The 17,704-nt window shown below is 36.9% G+C and overlaps 1 protein-coding gene across 10 annotated transcripts in view; it reads left to right on the forward strand.

The window, feature by feature from the left end:
• Positions 1-17,704, forward strand: part of LOC117416437 (protein crumbs homolog 1-like) — a 37,849-nt gene that overhangs the window by 2,178 nt on the left and 17,967 nt on the right. For all 10 annotated transcript variants that reach the window (XR_009330751.1, XR_009330748.1, XR_009330750.1 and 7 more), the window contains exons 2-6: positions 7,530-8,129; positions 9,115-9,310; positions 9,544-9,683; positions 13,252-13,434; positions 15,596-16,540. Coding sequence is in view for 5 of the 10 variants with exons in the window: in XM_034027493.3 (XP_033883384.3) it covers positions 7,530-8,129; positions 9,115-9,310; positions 9,544-9,683; positions 13,252-13,434; positions 15,596-16,540 (2,064 nt within the window). In the remaining 5 variants the exon portion in view is untranslated. The remainder of the gene's footprint in view (positions 1-7,529; positions 8,130-9,114; positions 9,311-9,543; positions 9,684-13,251; positions 13,435-15,595; positions 16,541-17,704) is intronic.

Here is a 17,704-nt window from a genome sequence, read left to right on the forward strand (position 1 = left end):
GGTTAGTTTTTAACTACCAAAGAGATTAGCTGTATTAACCATATGTATCTTTCAATATTGCATCCATGTGAAAGGTTTTGTTGGCAAATGTAAATGTGTTTTTGTAATCTATATTTGCTTTTGTACTCTGTAGCTGGCATGAATTTAGGATGCATTGGGTTAACTAGTATATGGATCTAAATATATGGGTCTAAGGTCAGTTAATGTTCAGCAGGAATTATTTTAAAAGCTGAGATGGCTCTGAATATATTGCAGCAATGGAAAACAAGCTTTTATTCAAGTTCATAGCATAGCTGTCACCTCGTAGTTCATACACATCCAGGGACTATATCATTTGTCCTGCTAAGTTATGGATCCATTAAAATCAGCTTTCAAATAAGTTCCATCCTTCTACTTTCCAGTCACACATGTACTTTGTGCTTAGTACATCTGGATAAGAATATTTTGATATACGAAACTTTATGTAAGTTTCAATTTTTGACAGTATATAAGTATATAGGAGACATGTGTGTACTGTCTGCAGTGTATGCATGAAAAAGAACTATATTGATGGACCTGAGATGATTGATGGTCCGTAGATGCCTGTACATATTTAAATTCAGAAAATAATAGTCGCTCCCTCTAGTTCATACCAATAGTATTATCAGTAAAAAAGCAATTAGAAAAAATATATAAAGCTTTGCTTCTGCTTGCATCACCCAATGTTTTTTTTTAATTATGTGATACAAAGTATCTATTTCTTTAGGACTCAATTGTTTCTCTCCATTGCCTCGGACATGGCAACTTGATCATACATTTCTTAGTAACATCACCATAGTGGTAAACTCATACACTGTAAAGAATGATTATAAAGCAGAAGCTACACAGACATACAGTAGCATGGCAACTCAACAGCTATAACTAAAAGTTTTCCATCACCCTATAGAATTAACACATTTTGCTTCATAAAGTCGAATGAAACCTGCTGAATAATGTTATGTTAACATATTGAATTGCATACCGCTTTGTAGTTTTCCATATACTTAACGAAAAACTGTCAAAAATGTGACATTTCGAAATCTAACATGCAATACAATACTATTCAGGTAGACTTCTGCAATATAATTTTGTAGTTTCTTTGATTACATGATGTTAAATAAAATATCTAAATTATGTTCATATAGTTTTGTTTTTTTTTTAAATGATGTCTCAACCCTAAAATTCTAGGTGATCAAAACTTTTGCCCATAGCTGTAGATGAGAGATGGAGATACATTTTACTTCCTCTTAGAAAAAAAGTAAAAAGTTAGGAATTCTGAATGCCCATAACTTATTTCCACAGCTCTTTATTGTGTGTAGTGACGTTTATGCCAGATTGATGCATTTTATTACTGTGCTAAACTGTTTTACTGCAGTTACATTTTATATGCACTGTTTACAATGAACAACACTGACATTTTTGTTTTAGACTTCACATTGTAGTCAACGTCTCCCTTTTTCAGGTTCAGCAAACACATTCTTTTGTTCTGAATTCCTTGCCCAACTGTAATTATAAAAGCTGACCAATTGTTTCTGAGCATTAGACCTTTCATATTGTTTGTCTGCCTCTGCATGCACTGGGGGCTCGAGAAATATAATTAAAGGGCTTTCAAGTATTCTTGTTGTTTTCCACTACATTTTAAGAGACATTTTCCTGTTTAGAAAAAAAAATGGTGCAAATCTAAAAATGGTAAAAGCTTTGAAAACATTGTTGAGTTCAAACTGGTACACAGAAATTCCCAATTTGACTCTTTGGAAAATGTAGGATTTGGTTCAGTTAAACCTATTGTAGAATTCATAATGTGATTTCTTTTTAAACCAACTGCTTGTCTGATGAATTTGGTTGCCCATTTGCTTTTAGTACTTAGATAATAAAGTAGACTTCGCGTATAGGAACACTTCCTAAGAGAACACTTTGCTTAAGAGAATACCCTTGTGGTGAAACAGATTTTTACCATTGTAAATGCTCCGGCTAAAAAGAACAGGAACTTCAAAATGGTTTATCCAAGCTCTTCAAATGTATCTTATCATCGCGAGAGTAAGAGAGAGTCATTTATCATTGCTTCGTTTGTGATTTCCACGAGTGCTCCTCATTGCTACACCAAAAATTGGAAATGGTTTGATCTCTTTAAAAAACATGAATCAGACACAAGTCACTAAGCAATTTGGTGTTTCCCGGTATCGTGAGTTGCTTCACCATTCTGTTAAATAATTGTGTACTTGTCTTGAATATTGCTCTTGAACATGTGTTCATAATTAATCTAGAGCTGCTTCTGCATTTTTTATATATATATTTCTTTTAATTTAGTCGTTGCCAATTATTTTTATTATTTTCTCCCAATTTGGAATTGCCAATTATTTTATTATGTTCAGCTCACCGCTACCACCCCTGTGCTGACTCGGGAGGGCGAAGACGAACAAACACTGTCCTCTGAAGCATGTGCTGTCAGCCGCCCCCTGGAAGCTCCCGTCCTCGGTCGGCAAAGGAATAGCCTGGACTCGAACTCGCGACATCCAGACTATAGGGTGCATCCTGCACTCTACATGAGTGCTTTTACTGGATGCGCCACTCGGGAGCCCATGCTTCTGCATTTTTTAACGTGTGTAGAGGTGCTGTGTTAATTTAGTTTGACAGTTAGTTTATTAACGCTAGTTTGTCTGTTACTTTATTATTAGAGTTTATTAATACTAGCCTATTGCTTTTCTCTTACTTATTCTGTTCATTTCACATGTTGATGCACGTGTGTCATGACAAGTAATACATATTTATTTATTTATTGATGCATATTGTGTCTGGTGGACAACTCTATCTTATGTAATATACAGTATTCTAATGTAATGGTTATGGTTTGATTTTTAAAATGCAGTACAAAGACCATCAAGTCACAGTCTACAGAGATGTGAATTGATCAAGCTTTAGACCAAGCTTTTGTGTGTTCTATCTTTCAGGCGGCCAGACAGTGTGACAAAAAGGAAAATGAAACCAAATCATAGTGAACTGCAACTTTATTAGGAACACTCCCCATATTGTGCTGGTGAAGTTAATTGTGTTATGCTTCATCTCATAATAAGTCAGGTGGTCTATACAAGACCCTGCAATATAGTCTAATAGCTTACAGTATGGGCATAATTAAAGACGTATTTGTAAGGAGCATGATAGTACTATATGATCCCCAGTGTCTGACTGGACTACTACTACATCGCAAACCCCCTAAAAGACAACTGCTAAGCAGTTTGTATGCAGTCAAAAGCAGCTATAAACCACAAACAGTAAGGTGTGAAAGCTGCTCCACATGTTACATCCATTACATTTAATAAATGTAAGGAATGAGCAACCCATATCCTCTGACTCTTTGACTATTCTCGAGCAACACCCGTGATTGAATTTGAGCTTGGAAAACATGGTATAAAAATATGTGCCAAATGTCAAGCCAATATCTTAAGTATTGTAGTCTTTATAATCCAGAAACTTAAAAAAGACACATGACCTGGTCACAAGTCAAAGTGAAAGGTAGCCTACTGCTAGATTTTCCAAGGGGAGTGTCATACACAGTACAAACAGAAAAACGGCATCACACATTGCTATATGAACTGTTGAAGGAACAGCCACAGCAGCAGTTCCTCTACTGAAAAATAGCATTTGGTGATTTAATACCCAGCAAAGCCAAGCTAAAAATGATCATCATCCAACACAGGTTCAGATACAATTGACAACTCTTTTTGGAACTGGCCCGTAGATTAGTAGTGTTCAGGAATTAATTGACAATTAGCAACTTTTGGTACGCCTTTATAATATAATATAATTGCAAATATAATCATCTTCTTAAATTAAGTATATTAGAGTTTTGTTTTATTCATTTATGTAATAGCTTCATTTTATTAAACAACTACAGTAATCAAACAAAATCCATAGTAGAAAAAAGCAGTATGTTGTCATCACCTCAAAATATTCATCACCATGTCAAAGTTTACAGTATGTCAAAGGTAATGAGAATGTTGACCCAAGGGATTTTTTTGACCAGAAAAAAGAAAAAAAGACCAGGGGTCACAAATGGAGATTAGATAAAGGGGCATTCAGAAAATAGGAGAGACTTTTTTCACACAGAGAATTGCGAGGGTCTGGAACCAACTCCCCAGTAATGTTGTTGAAGCTGACACCCTGGGATCCTTCAAGAAGCTGCTTGATGAGATTCTGAGATCAATAAGCTACTAACAACCAAATGAGCAAGATGGGCTGAATGGCCTCCTCGCGTTTGTAAACTTTCTTACGTATGCAGAATTGTAAGCATTCATTAAAAAATTAATTTCTTTAATCTTGAAAATGCACGGAAATCCCAATCCACTTATCTAGATATATTAACATAAAATAAAACATTCAAATATGGATCAGAATATCACTGATATTTAAGATACCTAAATCATTTGTAAATATTAAAAAATACAGTTTTTCAGGGGGAAACAAACTGTAAAATATTGTAATTCAGTTACATACTAGCTCAAACTGGAGAGATATTTACAGGGTTTCATTTTTTTACAGTAAAAAATACATTTCAAGTTATTTCAGATATCAGATGTATTTCAGACAAAAAAAAAATCTATATCATCATTGATAACATTTATATGTTACAAGATACACATGCTGAAAAAGCCTGCAAACACAGGCTATTGTGCACAAATAACTAACCCATAAAAAGTCTGAGAGACCATGAATCCTGCTTTATGTGCACCTGAATACAGTGCAACATTTAATAAATATTGTGATCCTGGTTGAACAGTGGACTGTTATTGATCCCTGAGGACTGGCCATGGAAACGATTTAATGCCGAAATTAAAATATAAGCTGCAGTTGGAAACCCCAATTGTGTTTTTTACTCTACCATAACTTACTGCCCCAATAATACCGCCTTGTTCTTATTACCATGATGTAGGAGGCATATATGCTTAAGAAGAAGTGCTGGTACACGGTACAGCATCTGGCTCTGTCTTAGCGTACAGACATATTTAGGAGCTATTATGTATTAAGAGTTATTATGTTCTTCTAAGTTGATTTGATTCTGTATTTATTATTTTTTTTTAGAAAAGGATGTTAAAAATGTTGGATAAATGAGCATATTACATGACTTAAAATATTAGTCTGGTATTATTATAAAAGAAAAACATTAACTGTTTGGGTGATCTGTAAACTAGTCCATAGAATGTGTACCCCATTCTATTGATGTTTTTTAAATCAATCTCCCATTTCCCTTTTGTCCAGTCTGACCTCTCTCCTGGGACAATCTCCCACAACATGAAGAGGTGTCTAGAACACAGAAGTAGATCACATTCCATCAACTTTGCTCTTGAGTTATTGCATGCCAAAAAAAAGTTTGAGAGAGCAGCAAAAGGTTGACCCCTTGACTTGATAGACATAATAAGAATGACCTGCCATTATACACACCATCATGTTGTCATGTTGCCTGCTGAGATGGACAAAATATCAGCCAAAGTTTGTTATACTGTAAATACTGAAAGGCAATATATTGCAGCATACCTGGACTACACAGTTAATTCACTTATGTATTTGAATGCAGTTTTAACCAAGTCACTGGCTATATGAACCCAGAATATGTTCAGAGTCAGTGATAATTATGTATTTTTAACCTTGCTGGAGTATATATTTACCCCTGCAATGTGTGCAGATAAACATAAATCTGATACAACTGTTCTTACTACTGAATTTGTTATGATATTATGACATTATGTATTTGTATTTGATATTATGAATTTGTTATGATACTGCAGGCTGTAACCAGCATAAAATTATAAATGCAAACAGTGATCTAATGCAAACATCTTGGTACCTTTTACCATAATAGCATCATCTGAATATACATATACAGTATTATACAGTTTTTCCGCACACCCTATTTTATTTATTGTGTTTTATCTATATGCTCAGCTGACTGTGTATCACATACAAAACACCTCAACCAATCATAAAGCAAACACACAGTCATAATAAAACATATTTTAAACAGATCATTCAAAGGTGAAAGAACAAAATATTCTTCATGCTTTTTGACTAAATGCCTTTGACATCTGATGTATAACATGACATAAATAATGTTAAACAATATTAGACAATAATAATAACACACTAGAGCAACACAGTGTTATTAGAACATGTAGAAGGTATTTATTAATGAATCATTAGGATGGACACTTTGTTTTCAGCACCCTGATTAAGGAAATGCAGGCTTGTCTGATTTCATTTATTAAATGTAATAGCTGTAACATGTGGAATGGCTTTCACAGAGAACAGAATGCTTTAATGACTGATTTCTGTCTATTGATGGTCTCCATGGAAATGGTATGAATTCATGAAAGGAGCCATGCAAGTGGTTGCTATGACAACACAATGTGATGCTTTGAGAGACACTGACGTTTGCCGGCACTCAGACTACAGCATTGGAAAATCTGGAGCATTTCAAACAGAAATACAGTACATGATGTAGTCATCTCTGATTTGACACTTTGAAATTGATAATTGCAACGTTAGATACATTGAAAATTTGAAATTTGGCAATTTGAAAATAACTAATTATCAGTATCCCTATCCATATTATTTTACCCTATCATGTATTCAGGAGTAATGAATCTACTCACAGGAATTTTAAAACACACATGATGATTAAACAATGAATACAGCTTTTCTTCTTTCAATGTCTGTTCCTGTCATCAGCAACTACAGTACTTGCACTGTGTTAGGTTTTTAGTAGATGGGGTCATGGTATTGCTTTTCATTATGATGAAATATATAATAAATATAGTATAATATTTGAAATATGAAATGGTTAAATAGACATATTTTGCTATAAACGGAATGCAGGAAAGTATACATTGGTTTTCCATAAGAGATTAGATTTCAGTTCCAACTGCTTTTGTTGGTTTATTGGCATTCATTTATATAGGGTAGGTTTGAATGGTAATGAATTGTAACGTCACACACATTACCATACATGTACCGTACCCTGCTTTACACCAGAATTGAACTAATGTTTTATTGTTACCTATGCTTTTACAGAGCTGCAAAGTCACAGTACTACACTGAGCCACAAGGTGGCAGATACACTCTTTAGCTTAACTGAAGCAGTTAACCTTCAACTGTGAATGCCACTGCATAGGTCAATATTATTTATTAGACGTTTCCAGTTCTTGACACCAGACCAGTATTCGTTTTGATTCCCTCATAGCCATATATACAGCAGAGTCCATGCTACTTTATGGGTAAAATCCAGAACTCCAGGTTCTGTAGACCATTTTTTCTTACCTTTCAGGTCATACTACCATGATTCTAGATGTAGTTTTTCTGTTTCTATAAGATTTCGCTACACCCAGAATTTGTAAGCACTTAGAATAATGTCTTCTGTAAATTTAAACACTCAATAGAAAAATTCTGAGGTAAAACAAGTAAACACAAAAATAATAATTTATCTAGGAGAATAAAGCTTGTATCCTTTTCCCAAATTGCAGGTGTATTTTGCGTGGAGACCGTTACCGGATGCCTATCTGGCCCTTGTCAAAACAACGCTACTTGCGAGGATGTTACCCCAGAATATATTTGCCACTGTCCCTCAGTTCCAATCGCCTTTGTGAACAAATTCTGTGAAAAATCCAGTGAACTTTGCAGTCCCAACTCTTGCCAAAAGAATGTCACTTGTATAAAAATTGAGCATCCTAGCGACCTTATCTGTCATTGTCCGCCTGGCTTTTCTGGAGAACTTTGTGAGGCATATGTCCATCAGTGTGCCAACAGCCTTTGTGAGGGCGGAGCTAGCTGCCAGGCTGGGGCTTTCCAAGTCGAAGCTGCTGATTATAGATGTGTCTGCCCGGAAGGTTACATGGGTACCCACTGTGAGGCTGATGTGAACGAATGTGCCTCCAGCCCCTGTCAGAACAGAGCTCTGTGCAGGGATGGAATCAATGACTACTCCTGTTACTGTGTGCCCGGCTTTCAAGGCAAACACTGTGACATCGAGGTGAACGAATGTGTATCTCAGCCTTGCCAAAATGGAGCAACGTGTTTAAATAAGATTGGGAAGTATGTCTGCGCCTGCATGCCAGGGTACACAGGTAAGTGCATGAGTATGTCTTTGGGGGGGATCTGTTAAGAATGAAAGGGGGTACAGCTTATGAAATCATTCCATACATAGTTCTCGTTGTGCATTTCTATTCCCTATGTGGATCTTACATGTGCAGTTTTAAAAGCAGCACTTGTTAGCAAACATGCATTTCCTTAAAAAAAGTCTGAAATAAAATGCAAGATTTAGAAAGGCTTCTTATTTAGATAATTACTGATTAGTGACGGGATATTATGCCTGTAGGGCATCTTGCTTGAGTGCCAAGTTTAAGGATCTTTAAAGAAAGACATCCAAACTTCTAACACATCCCTGGGGCATAGGGTAACAGGAGGAGAGTTGATTGTAAGTATATGGTCTAATGCTGACCAAATGGGTAACAAAAGGCTTCACCTTTAAATATATCACCTGTAAAGACAATCTGAAAAAAGTGCAGTAAAGCAATGGAAGTTGTTACAGTTAACAAACAGCCTCAGATCAGGAAATAAAGCATGGCCTTGTGCTTTGACACGGTTATTTGCAAAGTGATAAAGGACTGCACAGCACATAGCTCAACACAGCTGTGTGACAAACTAATAGCAATAAACAATTGACAAAACGTTTTTTTAAGGATGACTGGTGACTTGTATATACGACAGGCACAGTAGTCCTTTTGCAATTGGTATGAGAGTCAGATAGAGGTCACCACAAATCACTGTCAGTTTTAAAAATTCAGGACACAGTGTGAAAGTAAGTTAATGAAACAATACATTAAAAGCACACACTTTTATCAACATTTGACCTGAAGAACATCTTTGTAGATAGCAGGGTGTGAACAAAATAAATATAAACTACAAATACATAAAATAAATTACTACAAATATAACACTGAATAATTCCTGTCAGTATCTTAGCATGCCATCTGGTGGTACAACAACACAATGTGTTAGTGCAAAGAGATTTTTCACAAATTCTTCTCCTTCTTTACTTTGTTTTTTCAGGTAGGAACTGTGAGCTGGAAATCGATGAATGTCAGTCAGAGCAGTGCTTTAACGGAGCGACCTGTCAGGACTATCTGAATGGCTTCATCTGCACATGTGTGCCTGGTTTCCTGGGGGATTTCTGTGAAATCAATGTTGAGAAGTGCAGAAGTCAACCATGCCAAAATGGAGGGCAGTGTATTGATGGAATAAATGGGTACATTTATGAAACACTAATCACTAGAGCATTGCATGCAAACAGACTGGACACACTATTTTAATAGACAACTTTTCAATGTTACTGTAGGGTGCAACTGAAAGGCATCTTAAACAAAAATATCTCAATATAACTTTGAGACATTGACTGCATTTGACATTTTAGGATTTGTTTTACATTGTAATGATTTCCTCTTATTTTTAATTCTTATTGATAGCTGATTTATTTTACAGATACAGCTGCATTTGTTCTGGCACAGGTTTCACGGGCCTTCACTGTGAAATTCTCATTCCACCCTGCCTATCACAACCCTGTCTTAACAATGCTACGTGTGAGGAACGTGGTGAGAACTACACATGCCAGTGTTGGCCAGGTAGGAACAGTCAAACAGAAAAATAATGGTCTGTAATGGTTTCTGAGAACCACAGCATATGTAAAGGGCCATTTTTCCTCTTGCCTGAATGTTTGTGTCGTTGTCTGTGAAGTTTCCATTTCTGTTATGTGTGTCAGTGTCCTGGTCCTAACTAGGACATGGCTTGATTTCCAAATTGACCTAATTGCAATTTCAGAGCATGTGGTTGAAAATCGTGCCAGTACTTCCCATTGCCTCAGAGAATGAAAAGTTCTGCAGCAGGTTTCCGTGCCACAGCAGCCATGTGGAACAGATTGAGGCCCCTTTTGGCATTCAGCCATACAAATTTGGAGCCTGAGGCATCAAATGTATGTTGCCAACGCTAAGCGCTACTAAAGAAGCCAGACTCTGCAGAATTTGAACCTTGTCCAGGAGTTTCTTAAGCTAATGGGTGATTTCACTTCTGCACAATAATGGGGGAGAGATGAGAAGAGCTAGATTTCCTTTAAAAAAACAAACCATAGCTGCTGATGGATACAATCTTTGTTTACTTGGTTTGAATGCTGTAGTGCTGCTAAATGAACTAAACTGAATGTTGTAAGCAGTCCTTGACATGTCCTTAATTTACTTCCTGTAGCTTGATACAGCAGGTGAAGATTTCTGAGGTAAAACTACAGAAACTAAAAGGTCAAGCTTTTTGGTTTAAGTTCTAGTTTATAGGGGCTCCTGATTAATTAGACGTGTATAAGCATGAAATAGCTCACACTACCTCCTGCTTCATTCAGCAAAGCAATGTTTACATTCTAGGAACGTGTGGCATTTTTACTTGTCAGACTAAGATTCAGTCATACTGTGTGAGAGAAGGGGTGTGTGATTAAAGGTTACAATTGTTTTGGCTTTTTATGCTGCAGTAATTATGTTTCATTGTTAGAACACTAATTTAATCAGTTAAGTTTAAAAAGGAAGCTTGCTACAGCATCCAAACAAGCTTCTCCAGTGATAGTTGCATTTGTCTTGAATGGGAGAATATGTACAATTTCTACAGGAAAGACCAAAGATCGGTTGGTCTGTGTGACAGAGAAAGAATGAATCTTGGTTATAAATCTCCCTCCTGACCTGTGAGGGCACTGTGTAAAGGGAACAGAGTGCCTTGGACTGGATGGTCTGACATTTCATTACAAGGGAAAGGTGGAAGTCAGCCATCTAGAAAAGGGGCGAAGGTACAGTACACCAAGTCATCGCTCCAGAAGGGAAGCGAAGTGGCAACCGCGGATTGGAGGAGAAACGGTTGCACACGCAAACCAAAGGGGACGTTGCTAGGTGATCTGTTCCTTTTTTAAGTGCGAACCACTAAAGTAAAACCTATAAAACGTACTGTGAGTGTTTTGCTTGGTTGTCTAATTATACTTGTTTGTTCTTGTTAGACGGCTAACATGATCCGGAGCTGTCGCTTAAGGCCAGCATCAAACCCAGACAACACTTCACAACTGTACACGAATACATTTTGTTTCACCACTTGCACTTTAGCACTCACTCTGGACTTGTGATTGTGTGTCTGTCTTTGTGTGTGTTCTACTGTGTTTATTCTTTTGGGACTAACACGTTGTTTTGAAGCAGTGCAATACACATTGCTGTGTATTGCCTGGGATAATTCTTTGCAGTCGCCAGACCGGAATTATAAAACAAAACGCATAAGCAGCATGTGAGTCTTCCACTTGGCGAGGCTATTCCATACTTTCCCCCCTGCATTTATTGAACCCAACAATGTATAGTAAGGTACACACACATTATACATATATATAAATAATATATAATTAAGACTTGCATTTTTTATTATTCTGTTACTAGTGAGTGTGAATACTAAGTTTAATTCATTGTGTTGAGTTTGAAAAATAGTCGGCCTGACGGACACAAATAAAAGCTGTAAACCGGATTCATTCTCTTGTGTCTTTTTGAGAACTTTTACTGTAAATAATTTGTAGCACAAAAACAGACCTCAACCACTCAGGGATGCTACATATATATTTTACTCCCCTCCCCCCCTCCATATCCATATGGGTCTCAGATCAGCAGGAAGGGACATTAAACCAGCCAAGCATTGGCTTCTCGAATGACATTGAAATGCAGCTAAATCCTGTATTTTTGGACCTTGGTGATACTGCAACAGGATCGTCACAGCCGTGTTTACCTGTGTATCCAAAAACTGTCTTTGGTAAGCAAAACCATTCATTTTCATTAGAATATTAAAATACATTTTCATATTTAGAGTACTGTAAGCAGGCAGATGCAGTTTTCTGCTTTCCTTGTAGACACCTTTTCAGAAGTTCAAAAGACCCTGCTTTCACTGAAAATATCTATAGAAAAAACTTCAGGAACATTCGTAATCTGGCAACGCAGTGTTCTGAAAGGTGGCATTTATTCAAACAGTCGAAGGAAGTAGGTTCTGACTGTAGCGTCACAGTTATCAAATTCTCAAATGGTGGTGCATGAAAACGGACAGTATGCTACGAAAATATTTTGCCACAAGTTCTGTAAAATCAGATTCGGATCAAGCTGTTTGTGTAGATAACAACAATTCGAATAAATGTAGAAATTGTTAAGAGGATTTTCCAGGCAAGGGAATGAGCAAAAAGGATTCAGATTTTTTGTCGGTTGCCTCCTGCAGTGGTATAGGGGGCTCAGATCGGCGGGAAGAATGGACGTGAAACCTGCCAAGCATTGTCTCCTCGAATGACATTGACATGCCAAATGAATCCTATATCATCTGTACTACAGTATTGATTTTGATATCCTAGCTGCCAAGCAGTCTGGCAGTTGTGCAGTAGGAAAAGGGTAAATATGCTGCTTTTCACGCTTGCAGGAAAAAAAAAATCAATCTTCTCTCACAAATATTTTTTGTGTTGGTCACAACAATTTCTTGTGAGGGTTTGGGCAATTTATTTTGGGGAGGCTTAGCCTTCCCAAGCCTCTTATACGTATGAAGAGTTCAACTAAACAAAGGAAAACAATATACAAGGCCAATGATCAAACCCTAAATGCCACTTACTAACAGAATGGAGAAAAGTTTATTCCATAGAAACAAATTAGACCACAAACTGTTTTGACAGCGTAATAAACGCTAATGCAAGTACAAACTAAAGCCTGTCTTACCCAAAAACCCCATTAATCAGTGAACTCAAGTCACCTGAACTACACAGATCAGGACCGTATTTCTTAAAGAGGTAGACATCGCTACAAAAACAAACACAACTAAAGTAATATACACATCAATAAAACACCAGCGCAACTAGAAATTAAATGCACACAATATCAGTGAAATCATAACCACAAATATAATAATTAATCAGTGCACATTACACCCCTTACACTATGTTTGGATCGTGAACTTTGTTGTCTGTCTTCTGTTTCGTAATCACATCACCTCTACACCTGCGCACTTTGCCAGTCTGTTAAGTATGTTTGACATTATAGGCCAGAATTTCTTGCCACCTGCTGGAGAGAATCATCTGTATAACAGGCAACACTTAGCGAAACCAATGAGGAAAAAAAGTAAATTGTATTTATTTATGTATTACTTGTACTCATCCAGGCTTCACAGGCAATGACTGTGAGATGGATGTAAGTGAATGCAGCAGTAACCCTTGCCTCTCTGGAAGCGAGTGTATAGAGCTGTCCTGGAAGGAACGGTACGGAACAGCCCCAGAACTGCCGGCAGAATTTGATTACCAATATGCTGCTGGCTATGTCTGCAAATGTCAACAAGGTTTTACAGGTAAATATTGAAAGCTGTACACATTATTTTATGTGAATTGCATTCTTCGTTCATTCAACTCACGGTTCTTGTAATTAATAAGAAAAGTGAGTGTAGGCCACATTCCTGTTGTCACTGAATCACGCTTTGACAGGCATTCTCAGAGGGTTCTCAAAGTGTCACAATAAACTTTCAGCAGGTGTAGGAGAGTAAACATTGCTAATGATTTCTGTGTGTGAGGAATACAGCCAGCCCTGAGCTCGGTTTCATTACTAGCACCTGGGAATTGGCCTTCTCTGAAACTCATTTTCTTTGTTTGTGTTTTTTATATGTCAGTGTGAAGTAAATTTAACATTTTGCTTTACAATTGACGCAAAAACTGGTCTACCTCTTCCCAAAAAACAACACACAGCTATAACATTTTAGTGCCATTAATTGTACTAGAACTGAACATTATGTTGTTAGGAGGAGCAATATCTCTTTATGACTCACTGTTTTGCAGCAATAGTATATAAGTACCTGACTCATCGCAGATTTGCTGAAAATACAGACTTGGGCATTTCATTAATGATTCCTTGCTGTAGTACTGTGTTTTGTCAGCCGAGTGGAGAAGCAATATCCTGTTGCACTGAATTGATGCACAACTAGTGGTTGAAAAAGTGGTATGTTTTTTTAGATAAATATACTGATCCTGGGCTAGGGTGTTGGAGCCTTACAACTGTGGAGGGATTGCAGTTACAAAAAACTGAGCTGCTGGTCTCTCTCTCTCTCTCTCTCTCTCTCTCTCTCTCTCTCTCTCTCTCTCTCTCTCTCTCTCTCTCTCTCTCTCTCTCTCTCTCTCTCTCTCTCTCTCTCTTCTCTCTCTCTCTCTCTCTCTCTCTCTCTCTCTCTCTCTCTCTCTCTCTCTCTCTCCCTAATTTCAGTATTGAGCTTTGTGTGCTCCAGACACATGCCTTTTCATTCAAGTCAAACAAGCCTATTTATAAACAATTTGATTGTCATACACCATGCAGTGAATGCATTCCAGGTAATCAGATTATTTTAGATCTTTAATGAAATAATTTTATCTGTTCCTGGCGTGTTATTAATTTACAATTACAACAATGGCGATAACTGCGATTTGGGTTAACCTCGTTATTTTCACTATGTTAGCAGGTAAGGCTGGGTTTTAAAAAATATACATTATATATGATGTTGACAGGGGCATGCATTTACTCTTTATGATTTGTATCTAAATGCAGCAAGTAATTCATTTATTCAAACAAAGAATTGAATTGACCAGCATAATATCTGAACATTCAAATTTTATCAAGAAGCAACATAGAAAATATGAAGAATCAATGGCAATATCTGTATCTAATTCTGTTTAATTTGATAGGTAGTTTTCTTTTTCAGAGTAAGTAGAAAAATAATAGAGCTTAGAGTTTCTGAACATGTCTGTTTTTGATATCAGTGTGTTTTTTTATATATAAAACATTTGTATTCCGTCATTATACTCTTGTTTTAAAATGTAACACAAAACAGAATATAAGCAACACAAAAGCATTTTGAATGAACTGTGGGATGATATAATTTAGAAATAGCCTATTGTAATGTTATGGTAATGTAATAGTGAATATAAAAACATGTTGATTAGTTTGCATTAATTATATATGAATATGAACTGTATATCCAGATACTGTTTGAATTGTTTAGTTTAAAATTAAACTAATATAATCCTTTGCGTGTAACTTATTTTCTTGAGAGGCAGCAGAAAGATCTGCACAGACTAATCCCTTAATCCCTTTATATTGTTAAACAGCCAGTTGGTTTTAACCATCCTTGAAAATTAACAGGCAGAAATCTGCATTCTCTATACCATTGAATTCTTTAAACCGTCAAAATCAACTTGTACATGTGTGGGGAAAAAATAAACTTTTCAAAAGTGTTATTCTAATTCGTGTTTTTTTTCTCAGTAACAACCCTGCTTAGGGGGCAATCATCGCAGTTTGAGCCATGTCAAGTTTATAATTAATGCAATTAAACACGCATTGAAGGTCAGGCATGCTAGAGAAACTCCTAATAAAGCATGGATTGTATTAAACTGCCTTGCCATGTCCAACTTCACCAATGTTGTTTTAAATGTATTTATGGAGAGAGCCCAAAAGTGGCCTAAAGATAACTAAAATCCACTTTTTTGTAGGTGTTCTTTGTCAAGAGGACATTGATGAATGTGATACGAATCCCTGCTACAATGCAGGTACCTGTGAGAATATCAATGGAAGCTACATCTGCCACTGTCCACCGACTCACAGAGGGGGGATCGCTTATGGTGGGCCAAACTGCACTGACGTCCTTATTGGCTGTGAGAGCCATAATTGCCAAAATGGGGGCACATGCACCCCCTCCCTAAAGAACGGTCTGCATGAGTTCAGCTGCATGTGTCTGAACGGCTACTCAGGGTCAATGTGTCAGACATCTACAACATTTTCATTTGAGGTGAAGGGATACCTTCATGTTGAAACATCTCTAAAGGAGGAGGACATTTCTTCAAATGTAACTCTAAGTTTTAGAACTGTACTACCTAATGCCATTATATTTCACCGAGGGAATAAAGACGTTTTCATCAAATTAGAACTTCTTCATGGCCTCTTACATTTAACACTACAGATTACAAAAGAGCAGAGCTTTGTCCTGGAGCTGCCCCACAACGTGACTGATGGAGAGTGGCATACTGTGGAGACAACGCTGGGAAAAAACACATTTGAAATGAAAGTCCTGGATAGGTCCTGCAGTAATGACTGTGCTAAACAAGAGCCTGTGGGAGCACTTGATGGTCAGCTTGTATCTGCATTACAGAATACCTTCATTGGTGGTCTCAAAGTTGACGGGTCCAGTTCTGAGAGCATTAATGGCATCCACACCGAACTTTACTTGATCGGCTGTCTGCAAGATATACATATAAATTCTGAGTTAATTCTCCCTGGGAAGTGGTCTTCTGAGTCAGCCTTGAATGTGAATTTGGGTTGTAGCAAGAGGGACAGGTGTGTTACCAACCCATGTCAGAACAGGGGGCGTTGTGTCAACCTATGGCAAAGTTATCAATGTGAATGCTATAGACCGTATGAAGGACAAAACTGCTCAGATGGTAAGATAACAAGATTTTATCTCTACCTTATCTAAGTGATATCGTTTTCCACTGTTCCCTGCAGATACATGTATTACAAACACTGACAAAAATAGATGTTTGTTAGAGAAAACATGTGACCTGACACCAACTATAGCACGATAAAAAATAGCTTTAGCCCTTAACTAACTTGCTACGGCAATACCCTTACTTAATGAGTTTGGCTTCTACAAAATAATTCAGAATTAACCCAATGATATTTAAAAAGCTTATGAAACTCCACTGGGTAACAAAGAACAGATAAATACTGGCACCCACTACACGGAATTAAACCAACAACATAAATTGAAACCAATTGAAACCAACAACATAAGCCGTTATCCAAGCTGGCACTTTGAGACTTTAATTCATAGTCATATTGTATCTCATATACTTTTTTAAGGCAGTAACATGCTGTTACGTTCATTGTAATACTTTTAATTTATTGTCATGTTCACAGGCTACATATGTAAAGCGCTTTGTGATGGTGCAGCGCCTTAAATATTCATAAATTCCACCCCTGATTTAAGCATTACACTTTGTAATTTTTAGATGTACCTCCAGTTTATGGCTCATTTCAGTCAAGCATGTGGCATTTGAGATTCAAGAAACTGCTGAGGAGAAGTATTCATCATGTGGGCTGTGCTCACGAAGCAGATTTACTCAACCTGCCACACTTGTTTGACAGGCGTTGCTCCAATTTTTATGTGGGAAAATAAAAACTAGTAATTGCAAGAGAACACTATTTTATCAGGAATCTAAGAAATGTCTTGTCCTTCTGATTGGTGATTGTATCTGTGTTGACCTCTACATTTCGGTCATTAATTCAAATCACTATGCAGGTCAAACTTAAAAGTACATTGTGAACAGGAGTTTCCATGCTGGTCATGCAGTCTATGAAAAGGAACATTATTTGTGTATACGTGTGTACTTCTTGTACACTTGAGTACTTAAAAAAAAAAAAAAAACTACTGTTGAAGGAATAAGCGTTAAAAGAAGCCGTGTTTCCATTAGAAGAAGATACTGTTGAAAAGTAATAATTTCCACCTACAGGGTGGTACTTACAGTACCTGCTTTATGAAGCACCCTGTCATGTTTAGAAGAACCACATTACTTGATCTTTGTATTTTGTGTTGTTTGTATTGC

This window comes from Acipenser ruthenus, chromosome 12 (genome assembly GCF_902713425.1).
Source record: "Acipenser ruthenus chromosome 12, fAciRut3.2 maternal haplotype, whole genome shotgun sequence".
Taxonomy (NCBI): Eukaryota; Metazoa; Chordata; class Actinopteri; order Acipenseriformes; family Acipenseridae; genus Acipenser; species Acipenser ruthenus.